At 38.3% G+C, this 13,664-nt stretch overlaps 1 protein-coding gene across 1 annotated transcript in view; it reads right to left on the reverse strand.

Moving 5' to 3' along the window:
* The window catches only part of LOC146462787 (uncharacterized), a 225,045-nt gene that overhangs the window by 113,146 nt on the left and 98,235 nt on the right, over positions 1–13,664 (reverse strand). The window contains exon 12 of the mRNA XM_085085071.1: positions 8,341–8,412. Coding sequence (XP_084941197.1) covers positions 8,341–8,412 — 72 coding nt within the window. The remainder of the gene's footprint in view (positions 1–8,340; positions 8,413–13,664) is intronic.

The raw sequence follows: 13,664 nt of genomic DNA on the forward strand, positions 1-13,664 counted from the left end.
GCCGTCGTTCTTCAGCGAGTTAATGACCTAGCGTCTAGTCACTTTATCCGGACCTTCCCACAAAAATTTATATACCATCCTCTCCATCTGCTTAATAATTTCTTGTGGGGTTTCCAATATTGTAGAAACATATAAAAGCTTTGGTATAAGGAACGATTTTATAATGGTCACTTTGCCAAACAAGGATAAACCCCTCGATTTTTGAATGTCACTTAATCTTTCTTGAAAGTTTTGTTTTATGACCTCTCCTTGGTCACACGAGAAGTAAATTCCTAGCGTTTTTAAAACTCCTGTGCCCAGAGGTTTCTCTGATGAATTCTTATTTGCCCCAATCCACATCGGTTTAGGTTTTGAAACATTCATTTTTAAACCAGAGCACTTTTCAAAATTGTTCAAGATTTGCATGAAGATTTCTACAAAGGAGGTGTTCGCCAGAGTAAAAGTCATATCATCAGCTATAGGAGTGTTTTAATTTCGTCATTATCGATTGTTATACCTTCAACGAGGGTCTATTATAGTGTGGCGGTTTGGCGGCTTAAGCCAATTTTGAGTGCCGGTTTGCGGTTTCATTCTCATTTATCTGGCGGTTTACGGTTAAGAACTTATCGTGCAGTTGCGGGAAATCATAAATTTAGCTCGCGGTTTTCAGTTTTTGCGTGTTTTTGTGGCGGTTATTCAAACAGAGCTATATTAAGAGGCTCAGAAGACTGAGCGGTAAAGGTAACGTAAATTTCACAAGCTTGTTTTGTCCGTAAATCCAAATTAGAACGACCACATAAGAACAGACAACACACCCAGACCTTAAAACTTGTACTTTTACGATTCGTTATCAACATCTCGAGCAATCTCTGTGTTTGTGAACAGCCCATCAGACGTCAAAACCTTTTGTACGCTGGTTACTGAAGGGAGTTATAGAAAGAATTTGTTCTGTTCTTAAGATCTTGTGGTCTTTGTGAGGAGAAATACCATTATTGAGCTGACACATCGCAAAGAATTTGCTACGCGCTGTTAAAAGATCAGTTTTGAGGATAATCGTCTTACCTGTAGGGCGGTGTCGGTTTTTAGAAGAAAACGAAAGCGGTTTGCGGTTTCGAAGGAACAAAATATGGCGCTTTACGGAATGTATGACCCCCTATAATAGATCCTCTTTAACGTGCTCATTTGTCCGAAGAGATATAGCCAAAATTTCAATTGCCACAAAAAATAGACAGGGTGACAAAGGGTCGCCTTGCCTAACATGCACACCTCTTTCTAACTTAAAAGACTTGGAAAATAACCCATTATTTATAACACAAATCGAGAGATTTGTAGAAGGTTTTAATCCATCTCATCAGGGTCGGACCAAAATTAAAGGCCTCTTGTGGTTGATAAAGAAAATCCCATTCAATAGAGTCAAAGGCCTTTTCAAAATCTATAAACAGTAGAATACCAGGTAACTTTAACGATCCATTGTAATCTACAGTATAATGTCGAGGATTGAGCGAGCCACCTCTCCAATTAATCTACCCTTGATAAAACCGGATTGATTATTAGTGGATTATTTCAGGAAGAACGGTTTATATTCTGTTGGTAATGACCTTAGAAGCAAGCTTGGAGTCACCATTGACTAATGAAATCGGTCTCCAGTTTTCCAAAAACATTTGATCTTTACCTTTTTTTATCAATTAATGTGATAATTGTTTGTTTATGTGAATCTGACATTTCTCCTGAGTCAAAAGAGCAGTTAAAAGCATCGGTCATGAGCTTAACCTACAGAGTTCCAAAAAGGTTTGTTAAACTCGTCAGGTATACCATCATTACCACGAGTTTGGCTTTCCATTTTTAAAAGTATCCAGTGCTTTGACATATTCTTCAATAGTTATTCGTCCTTCATAACGTAGTCTTTCTTCCTCAGACAATTTTGGAATGCTAGCTTGACCAAGAAAGTGTACCAAATTATCGTGCTGCACCGTAATGTACAGATTTTTATAATTATTTTTTTCATAGTTCGTAGTGATAACTCCACAAGGACAAAGTTTTCTAATGTGTTTCCTTGTATGGTTTCTTTTCTCCAGACTTAAAAAATACTTTGCACTTTTCTCCCCATGTTCATGCCATCTTGCCCTTGAACGCACAATTAAGCCATTGGCTTTCTCGTCAAAATTTTTTTCTAACTCAGCTTTACACTTATCCAGAATCTTTTCGGCAAATTCTTCACAAGGATTTTGTCAAAGTTGTATTTGTGCAGCTTGGATTTTTTCTGCAAACTTTCTTTTTTCTCTCTCTTAGTTCTTGCTAGCTCGTTTGAGTATTGCATCGAAAAAAGACGAACCTTATATTTAATCCAATCTCAATCAACTCAGTCTTTTATCTGAGAAATCTTTTCCTTCTTCTTTCCATATCTCTAGATTCGTTTCCATAAGCTGAATAAAATTTTCATCTGACAGAAGCGATGTGTTCATTTTCCAGAAACCCGGCCCTTTTTTAGCCTCCTCAAACCCTTGCAAATGAAGTACAATTGCCGAATGGTCCGTTTTAATGGCTGCAATAATGTCTACATTTTTAATCAAGTCCTGGAGTGTATCTGAAAAGAACCAATAATCTAATCTGCAAAAGATAAATGGAGACTTTTGGCACCGTGTAAAACTTTTCTTCTTTGGGTTTTTTACCCTCCATATATCATGCAAATTGAATGTCTTTTGGATTTCTTCAATACGTTCAACAATTTTTTTTCTGGTCATTATTATCCCGCCTTGTTTATCCAACATCCGATTCATAGGACAGTTAAAGTCCACTCCAATAATTATTTTATCTTGATAAGCGAGGTCTTCTTTTTTAAGGACGGCAAGTAGATGATCATAAAATTGTGCGGCATGATTATCATTGTTTGGACCGTAAACGTTAAATAATTACAAGTTTTCGTCTCTGATTTTTGCTTCTCAAACTCATTAATAAAGTCATCAAGCCAAAACAAACCAAATCACTATCGTGAAGGAGGTTTAGAAATTTAACGAACTTTTGCTTCGAATTTCTCCAAGAATTATCAATAGCTTGAGAAGCTATATCAAACACTCGAAAAAGTGTTTCCTCCTATTTCCAAACACCTCGAAATTGGTTAAAAAAAAAACTCGGCTGCGCCTCGTTTTTCCAAGTACTTCTCAGTGTTTGGAAATCGGAGGAAACACCTTTCCTCGTGTTTGATATATTACTTCTTAAACTCATTAATTATTCATGCAGTCAAAAGCCAATAAATGACCTCCATTTCGGTCAGGTGGATGAATCTTGATACCCCAATGAAACACGGTGGTGTTTCATCTGAGATCAAACATTTGCGCTTTAATGAGATTAATTTCTTATTGTTTCATTTGAGAAGACATGTCAAAAACTCAGGCTTCGTGCTTTATCACGGGTTCCAAATATCTCGAAACAGATTGTTTTGTTTTAGTTTACAATCAAAGTCATTTCGTTATAATATCGCAACACCTCTTGCATTACTGCTCCCATGGGCGAGTTTTAAAGGTGCGCCCCATTCAGCTTTTCATTGTTTCTCTTTGTCACGCGTAGAATGTGTTTCTTGAAGAAAGAGTATATTTGCATTTTGTTTTCTGGACCATGCAAATATTGAACGTCGTTTCTTAAAGTTACTCAAACCTCTTACATTCAGAGATAGCATTTTGAAATCACAAGAACCCATCATGAATCGCCCTCAGTGATGATCTGAGGGGAGAAAAATATGTGGCGCAGGCTATTGACAATTAATATAACATAAGTAATGGATGAGAAGGGTCTGCAACGCAAAAAACACAAAAACAGACACTTATGAAAACACAAACATAGCAATATTTGGATGAAAAAAGTTTCCGCGAACATATTGGCGGAATCTTTACTGATGGAGTCTGGCATCCTTTGCTCCAACAGATGGCTTTTCGTTTTTCCAAATAAATACATAGAAGTATTTCCTGGCTTTATTATTTTTTTTTTGATTTTTGATAACTAATAAACTCATTAGGATTTGTAAAAAAAGCCCCTTAATATATTAATAAGTATACTACGACATAAAATAAATACATGTTCACTCATCTGGAAAGAACAAAGACTTCAACTTCGATAAATCTTTAACTTTGTAGAGAAAATTACGCGCAGGGACAGACCAAGGAATATAAGCGAAGTCCACTTCTTCTCGAGCGCGAATTTCGTTAATATGATTCTCTTTCAACCTCTTTCGTTCGTCTCTCACTTTCTTCGACACGTCGTCAGAGATGTAGACATTTGCCTCCAAGAATGGATTATCTCTTAGGGCCGACGCGGCGTTGCGAAGAATATACTGTTTATCTCTCGGCGGTGAAGCGTAGTAAATACACGTGAACGGGTCTTATGCTAGAGGTGGAGCAGTATTTTGCTTGATATTTTGCTTTCTTATGTTTGTTCGATAAGCTCGCATTATTTCCAGGTCGCCTTCCAACTTCATATGCTGACTTAAAATGTTACTGACGATATCCTGACCGGATGAGGAATCTTTCTAGGCATTTTCAGGAATGTTCCATATAACAATATTGTTTCTTTTTGACTGGTTCTCAATCTCAAGGTCTTCGACCTTTCTTTCTAAAGTGGCAACGCAAGTGGAGTCCGGTTTATCAGTCAAAGTAACTTTTGCCATCTCGACTTCTTTATTAGTAAATTCAAGACCTTGCTTTTAGCCGTTAATCTCACCAGACAAGTTAGCTGTTATGGGTTCGTGTTGCTGAAGTTTAACGCACACGACATCTTGGCGGCTTTGCATTTGGCTATCTGAATCAAGCTTGTCGATTTTCCCTGCCAGACTCTTGACCAATTAAGTTAGTTCTTCTAAATTACTATCAGTCGGCATTTCTTCTTGTAAATTGGCTGCCCCTTTCCGTGGCCGTAAATTTCTGCTCATGCTCGCCAGGATAAAGAAAAAAAATAGCTTAGGAGCGGAGAACGAAGTGACTCGTCCTCACACTTTGGAAGTCATGCGCGGCCCTTGCTGTTGACTTGGCTGGAATTTCTGTGGTTATTAGCTCTAATTTAAGGTTTACCACGTTAGCAACAGTTCTGCTTAACGTGGCCTACTTTGCTGTAAATCTCATGGGCGACCCTTACGGTTTCTGACACTTGGCTGATCTTGGCTGTTGTACTCAGTGTAAGTGTAACTCTGCATACAGCATCTGTGACTGACTGCATTCTACGTATCTCATCTAGCACTCGCGATTTTAACTCGTCCTGTTTTTTGTAATTGTTAGAGTAGTTTTAATGCTGTTGCTGTGGCCATCTCTGCACAGTTTTGAAAATACTTTTCTCTTCTCTTAGGATGCAAAGTTCTCAAGATTTGCTATTGAAGTGGACATTTTCTCTGGGGGACTAGCTGGAAGGGTACAATATTCTAATTTCTATTCGTTGACAGTCTTTCACCAAGGTAGTGGACCTCATCTTGTCATCTATTAACGGTTTCTGTGCTCGTTAGTAAGCTGCAATTTTCCTGTCTGTCTATCAGTGTGACAGGCGATCCCTGTTGGTAATTATTTCTGGCCGCAATTCTCTGAAATTCTTTCTCTGTAAGTTCCAATCTCTTGTGGTCTTCGCCTCGCGGTGTTTTCGAGGAAGACCTGGATTCTGGATTCTGGATTCTAACGTCTTGGACATTTTTCTCTTTTGCGGCCATGTTATGGCCTGTTGGTGTTATTGTTGGTGTTAGCAGTTGATCGTTATGCGTGTTATATCTTGTGAACTCACGCCTTTGAAATTAGCCCATTGATTAGAGTGCTGAATCAGAATAAACCTTGTAAACCTTGCAGCGTCTTCAGCATCCGCGTTTTTATTTGTCTAGTTTCTCAAAACTTCCGCTTGACTATCAAGACGCAACTCTTGAATTAGTTAGCAAAGTTTATTCTCATCTCGGTCTCATCAGTTAAGTTCTTATTAGTGTCAACAAGGAAACTTTCTATCTATTAGTTAGGTCCTCTGCCGCCTTTAGCTAATTCTTAAGCTTGTCGATCGATTTTTTAAGTGGCGGCAAGTCGGGAAGAAACACTAAAATACGTTCCTACACTGAAAGTGCTTTAGATTTGAGTTCCTTTTTTGAAACACTCCAGAGAAATTGTCCTTATGAGAGAAAACGGAGGCCTATTTCGCGCCGATTTGGGACCAGTCCCCTGTGAAAATAATTTAATTCCTTTAGAACTTTAAACAATAATGTTTTTCTACCTTTCACGAACAACAAAATGGATTGCATTTTGCACGTGATCTGTCCTTTGCCGCTCAGTTCTTAGTGGACTTTGTCAAGGTTCTCAAACTGTGTAGCACCTTTGCCGGCCAAGCGACAAAGATGATATCAATTTGATTTCACCTTTGATAATTATCTAACGTGAAGAACATCGAATTTTTCGTAACAGAACAGGAAACAAACTGGAGACATACTTCTAGCGGATTGGGCAGAAAAATACAAAAAGATTTTCCTCTCCAATCAGGAGGAAGCCTAGGCTCGACCTTTTGGGGCGTAAGGAACTCGAGTCAGTCCTCAGGGATCCTTACTTCTCTTCGCCGAATTTTTTTCCCGTCCATTTGTCCGTCGCCAATTTTTCCACGCCCGAATTATCTGATCCCTGGTCTCCGAGGATGTTAGTTTGAAGGAACGGATAATATTATAGTCCAACAGCTAAAATGATTCCTCTACCCTTCGAGAGAGCGAAGGAAGCTGTAAAAGTTTAATTTAAAAAGTAATTTCTTGAAAATTCAAAATTAAGAAAATGTATACACTAACGAATTAGAACGTACGGCAACTTCGAAACAGCATTTCGAATTTTTTCACTGCTCTCACTAAGTGACTTACAAAGGATGAGCTTCTATTGTTTTGAGAGGATTGAGAAAAAAAAAATACGTTTAGGTGTAACGTTTTTATCACAAGTAGAGCACAAGACACAAATAGCAAAGAAATTTTATAGGTGAATTTTTTATTGATAAAAACAATCAAAATTTAGCATTTAAATGGGAAACATTTTTTTTTTGATAAAAAAACCTTATAATTTGCCAAATACCCAACATTTACCGTGACGCTCAAATTTCCGTACATGCATGATTGCAGCATTTCAAAGGTCAATAGAGCTTGCGTTACCAGTGGTCTTATCCTACAAAAGCCAGTGTCTTAAGAAATAAAACAAAGAGTTTCAGATCTTTTAATATATTCTATCCAGTTAAGTTGCTGGAAATGTTGCCTGAGTTACAAGCCGCCATTCTTTGCTTTTCATCGGATTAATGAGACAAGTTACCTCGCCACGAAACAGCCGCGAACGATATGTTGTACATAAGGCTTACAACATATCGTGCCGTGTTGTTGTTGTTGTTATTGCTTTTTTAAAATATTTATTTTGCTTATATCTGTTTGCTCTTGGTATATCTGTTTGTTCTGTTGGTTTGTTTTGGTTGTTTTGTTTGTTTGTTTGTTTCGTTCTTCTAACTTGTGCCAATAACTGTAGAGGTAGGGAGGGGTGGGTTGGGATGGGGGCGTCTGTCACAAAAGGGCTCACAAAGAAAAGAACTGCTATTGGTCACTGTACATTTACCAGAAAAGTAGCTAAGCTTGGTTATATACTTAACCACTTTATACACTGAAAGACCACAGGCACACACTCAGCAAAAGCTGCCCAAACATTGGTAGAAGAATCGACCAATGTGAGTGGTCAGTCCAAGAATTAGAAATCGTCGACGTTACCCCTCATCACGGATAGCATAGTTAATATTTGGGCTCAGGGAACCCACATGGAACACTCATCTTGTTAAAACAAACCCACCCGATTAACTGTGCCAGCCCGGCTCATATAATCAGCCTCTAAACGGATTACATATAACACACTTCCATTCATTTTTAAATTGTATTGAATTATATTGTTGTACGTTGGAATTGCTGTAAATATGTTGATTTGCAATTTCATTCCGTATGGAGCCGATATCACTTACCAACAAGACAGCCTTAAATGTAACAGGAAGAATCCAATTAAATTGAAACGGAATCCATTAATATGGGTTACCAGTCTCGGACTTCGCGTCATGTAAGGGTTGAGTTTGTTGTCGTACTTTGCCTGAGCGGTTTTCCTCCGGGTGTACTTCGGTATTTCTTTTTGATCTCCTCAAAAACAATCATTTCCAAATTCTAACTCGATTCGGAATCTAAGAGCCTTGTTAAACAAATTCGATTTATTCATTTCAAGGTTATTAGCTGCGGAAAGACAAAATTTATCGCATAGAGTTGTTACACACTAATGTTATATTTTTTTGATTCCCCATCCTCGATCATTTCCTCCATCTACTCTCCACAATATGCTCATATTAAAGAAAAGTTGTACTTACAGTTCCCACAGCCGTTCATTGTGATCAAAGATACCTCGGGGCAGGCTCTTGAGTTGGTTGTCACTCAAGTACCTACAACACAACAGAACTGTCAACCTACTTCTTAACTATTTCTCAAAATGTTGAAGTACGTCGTAATTCCGAACTCTCGTTGGCTGAACAGATCTCCTACAAGCTATTTGTATTGTGAACACTGTAAGTATTATTAGTATCGTAAGTATAGCATAATTGTATACGGTCAGTATAGTAAGTATTGTAACTTTTTAAGTATTGTAAGCAGTTTGTAGTACTGTAAATATTGTATTGTGTGTCTAAGGCTAATAAAAATCTATAAACTAAAATCTCCTACACTGAGCCAGGTCATATTTAACAGATCGCAGTGCAGTGCACTGCTAGAACCTTCTGACACTGTTTTATACAAATAATACAACCTACAATCATGGCTAATATTTTCTGAGGTAGATAAGAAAATAGTGTTGACAGTGTGCATTTTTAGTTATTTGTGTAGTAGACTGATGTCTAGAACCAGTCGCCATAAGCTAGTGCTGTGATTGCGAATTTTTGGAAGCGCCCCCCGGGATATTTCCATTAAAGCCATGTCAAGTGGCAGAAAAATGGCCTTCAGGTGTAACTCCCACTTAATAGAAATGTTTTATAAGAATTGAATTGAAGTAACATCGAACAGTACCGGAATGATACAGTGGTATGGTTGTGGATGAGTTAATGCTGTTCTTGTACATGTAATGCTCACTGCTGGTATCTTTCAACTTTACTTCATCAATTAACTTGTAATTCATGTTGAGGTCATATGAAATCCACTTTCCTCAACACTTCACAATTTTTTAGCTTTTATTTGTTGACAAAATGAAAAGCCATTTTATGAGGAGCTTGTTTTCGAATGGTTTTCTTTTGACGCCTGTTGTATTCGTGTCATGTGAAACCATTAGCAGAAAGGATAAAATTAACATGATGTTATCTTTCTTTGCAAACCCAACGGGAACATTTAAGCAAATTACTTAAAACGCTGTTTGCTGTGTTCACAGATCATACTTTCAACTGATACAAATTGATCTGTATTGGATGCCTAAGCTAAAAATTTAAGTTGTTGAAAATTTTAGGCAACGCCTCATTCCGCAAATTTACGAGCTAGTTTTGAACCTTACAAAAATGCTAGCTTTTTTCGCATGTTTAATTCCACATTTGCCCCTTCGAAAACGAAAGGAATTAGTTTTCTAATGCCATGAAATTGTGAGTTGATATTTTACCTAACGGAAAACTTTAGATGTTCTTTACAACTAAATCTGAATTTCTCAGACGATTAAGGCTTTCAGCAGATCTAGATATCCACCGAAGTGAACTGTTGGGTCAGGCCCCTAACAAGATCCTAAATAGGATGTAATGACAGGCAGAGCTTGAAGAGATTAGTTTGTAGTTATAATTAAATTACACGAAATAAGTTTTACAGTAGTTATAGCCACAGGAATCATTTGGATTGTTGTTGTTGTTTTTAATAAGGACCTCTAAAAAGACCAACTGAGATTTGTCGGTCAACAAATTTTCGCGGACGAGCACGACTTTACTGACGTTTTATTTTTAATCTGGAGTATTCTTCATCAAACGTCTTCTTTTTCTTTAACCAATGGAAGATCCATACATGTTTCATTGTTTTTTTCAAAACAACTCAAGAAATTCAATTTACATTAAAATTAAATTCCTTTACTTTAAAATTGACATAACAGCAATCTCAGATGATGGTCAACGTGTTGCAGTACTTCCTTGATGGTGTCTATTTGCCGTCTCTGTAATGGTCGTAGTTTAAAAAGGGTATGTTGGTCTGTCAAATTACTTTCTGAAGTTAACCCTTTTTACAGCAGACACTTTTTGTTGTTTTACTTTTATTTCTTGAAAACATAAATATGGTTTTTTGAACACCTGCTGCATTCGTGTCCGTGTGAAAGCAACAGCAGAAAGGATGCGGCATAGCGGAACAGGCGGAAGCTACTAAAAGTGACTTAATTTTACACCACTTACTTTATTTAATTACATTTCATAGTGATCATCACCAGAGTTTATTTATTTATTTTATTCATTTATTTATTTATTTATTTTGCCACACCACAAATGCAATGTAAACAAAAAAAAAATAGAAAAAAATGGATGTAACAATGGCGAGGAGACCTAAAGGAAACTATGAAGCTTATATTAATTAGGTCTCCTCAGTTATTATTTTACAAGATAAAATCAAAAAAGAAGATAAGAACACGACGACGGATACAATTACAATTTCATACAATTACAATGTAAAAAAATGTAAGACCATATAATAATGCGACTGGGTTTGCAGGAAATTGAAGAGAGTGTGACATGGCCTGACAGATTTTGTTTTCCGGCCTGCAAGCTATTCTGCGGACGACTCAAAATTTATGAGCATAATTTAGCTTCTGTCTGGAAAAGTGTCATTATTTTTTATGTACTGCAAGCCTTTAAGAATTATTATTTCTAAATTTTCTCTAAAAAAAAAAAGCTCTTGCTAGATTAGCCTGATTCTCAGACGATCCAGGTCGCTCGCGGCCACACACTCTCTCCCTTCTCTATTACTAGAGCTGCTTTCCCGCATACTTATTTATCGGGCAAAAGAAACTGTGTTTAATCGGTGGAGGTACTGTCCATAACTGATACCTGCACCTCAGAAACTTTGAAAAATTGTCCGAGCTGCGTAGGTATGAGGTATTGACCCAGGAACCGGTCATTGTGGTTGAGCAGCCTGTCATTGAGCTCTTGAATAAGATGAGCAACAAGGGGCAAGTAGAGGGCTCTGTACTAGCACTGCTGTGGTGAAACGGCAGGTACGTTGGCTCGGTTACGCCTCGGTTACTGTCTATTTTTAATAAAGTGTTGTTGTTGTTGTTGTTACGCTGGATTGCAGATATCTTTGGCAGGATGGGCTCGATTTTGCAACCTGCTGCAAACTCCTTTGCACGTTCAAACAGTTCACTCCAAACCGTTTGGTCACTTCTCTCCTCTCTTAATACACTGATGACTACCTTTGACTCCTTGGCTGCCTCAATGAGGCTAATAGATAGACCTTGTAGCATGGTGGATAGTGCGACTGTATTTGAAAGGGCATGCTCAGTCTGTTGCACATAGTGCAATTGAAAAGTCGAACGGCAGGATGGAGCTCACGTACCCTCTCGCTTTATTGTCTCCATCCTCTACAAGGCTCTCTAATGCCTGTACTACCACTGGAGAGGCTGTACTGAAGGCATACAACGAGTCAGCCCTGCTTGCCCATCGTGTCTCACACAGGCTTTGCAACTTGGGACGCCGTTCCATCTCAACCCTTACAGCCGCGTCTCGAGACAAACACTCTTAAACGCTAACAGTCTCTTTGCAGACTAATGAAACGGAAAAGCTATCTGCTGTAGGGTTCCGAGAATGTTTCTCACTAAGGGCTCCTAATACAAGCATGTTCAATTGCCAAGTTCAAGGAATGAGCCTTACAATGGACATAAACTGCGTCTGGTACGCAATGCCTGATAATTGCTTGGACACCTCTGTGAATCCCTGCCGTGTTTGCCACCCCACCATGGCCCTGTGTGCGCATGCGGTCAATATCCAGGCCATATCCCTGCTGGGTCTCTAGAAACCTCTCGTCGTCCGCCTGTCCTATGGTACTGTCAGCTTGTACAAACCCAAGGAACTCCTTCCGTGTCTGCACCTTTTTGTTGTCCTCTCGTGCGTGCACAAAACGAACGCAAAGAGAGATTTCCGCCAGGTGTATGCGAAATGACACGCTTTATTTAGTTCGCTTGCTGATTGACCAATTAAAGTCATTGATAAGGGTTGTTTAATTGATCAGCTTATGTCCGTTTTACTTTCTTTCTAACAATTACGGGCGCACAGCTGTCAAAGCCGCCGTAAGTCAACTAAATTTTCGGGCACAAAACTATTTCAAATTTCTATAGTAACATTTCTTTCTCTTGTTATCCTTTCAGCGTTTTTAAATATATAATATTAAAAGCCATTATTTTATTTTTCAAAATAAAACGCTGATATAGCGGGTATTCGCTATTGAATAGTAAGCAAAAGAAAATACGGTCTTCCATCTGTTAAAAAAATTAATTACGAAAATTCTTATTAAGCCCGTGCTTATATTAATTAATAGCTTAAAGGCTGGCTACGCCCCTGCCTTGTGTCATTCCTTATAAACATACAAAGTCACCTAGGTATTTTTCCTTGCTAATACGTTGCTTTTGGCATTGCAAAGGTTCAGGTCCAACTTCACCTTCACCAATTTGAGGGCCACTAGTTATTCAGTTGAAGTACTGTCACGTGTTACCCTCTTTAAATAAAGTTGATTGATTGATTGATTGATAGATTGATTGATAAGTTCGACGTCAGTATTCAATTCAATTTATCTGGCTGTATTTCGATGGTCTAACACGTTCTATCGGCCTCAGATACGTGTGCAGGTCGTCTTTTGGACAAACGTCGATCTTTTCGTGACTCGAACTGTCAATGAATAACATTTTTCCCTTAAATTCTGCTCACCCAAAGATTTGTATTTGCTCTGAATTCGGTTCGACGTTTGATTCAACGACTAAACAGAAGGTAATTCGAGGGTCTGGATGGGGGGTACAAATGTCAGTTGTCAGTTAAATTTTAGGCTATTTGTCAGTTGTCAGTTAAATTTTGGGCCATTTGTCAGTTGTCAGTTAAATGGCTGTTAATAATTAAGTGCAGATTTTAATAATTTCTCGAGGACCCAAATAAACTTAAACGTCATGTAAGACAGATAGGAGCGTACCCTGATAACCGAAAAAGTATTGTAAAAACTTGTTTCTGGTTAATGTTTAATTTTATGTTTACATTTTTGCAACAACAATCGTTTCTTTGGCCTCTCTACAAATCATCCCATGGCCAATCTACTAAGAACATACCTTACGAATCCAAGCGAAAATGGGCGCGTATTGGTCGGCCAGACCTTGAAACTGCGACAGGTGAAATTTCCTCCTCAGTATCAGAGATATCGTTGTCTGAAGCTGTATCGTACTCGTCCTCTTCTTTCATGGCAGTCTCCGTTTCAGCGCTAATCTCTGCTGACGGAAGCGGTTGCATCAATTTTATACTTTCAAAAGCCATGGTGGTCTCATGTAAGGTGGTGAACGTCTCATGTTTAACATGGGAGATGGCGTGAATGTTCTCCACAACTGTTGTGGGTAACGTGCACAACTCAACCTCTTCAAGGTATTCCTTGTTAGTCGCAGCTATGCTGTCATGCAGCCGGCGCATTCCTTGTTCCAGAAGCGTAAGTTCGCTGCCTG

Source organism: Pavona decussata, unplaced genomic scaffold (genome assembly GCF_977016875.1).
Source record: "Pavona decussata unplaced genomic scaffold, jaPavDecu1.1 SCAFFOLD_184, whole genome shotgun sequence".
NCBI lineage: Eukaryota > Metazoa > Cnidaria > Anthozoa > Scleractinia > Agariciidae > Pavona > Pavona decussata.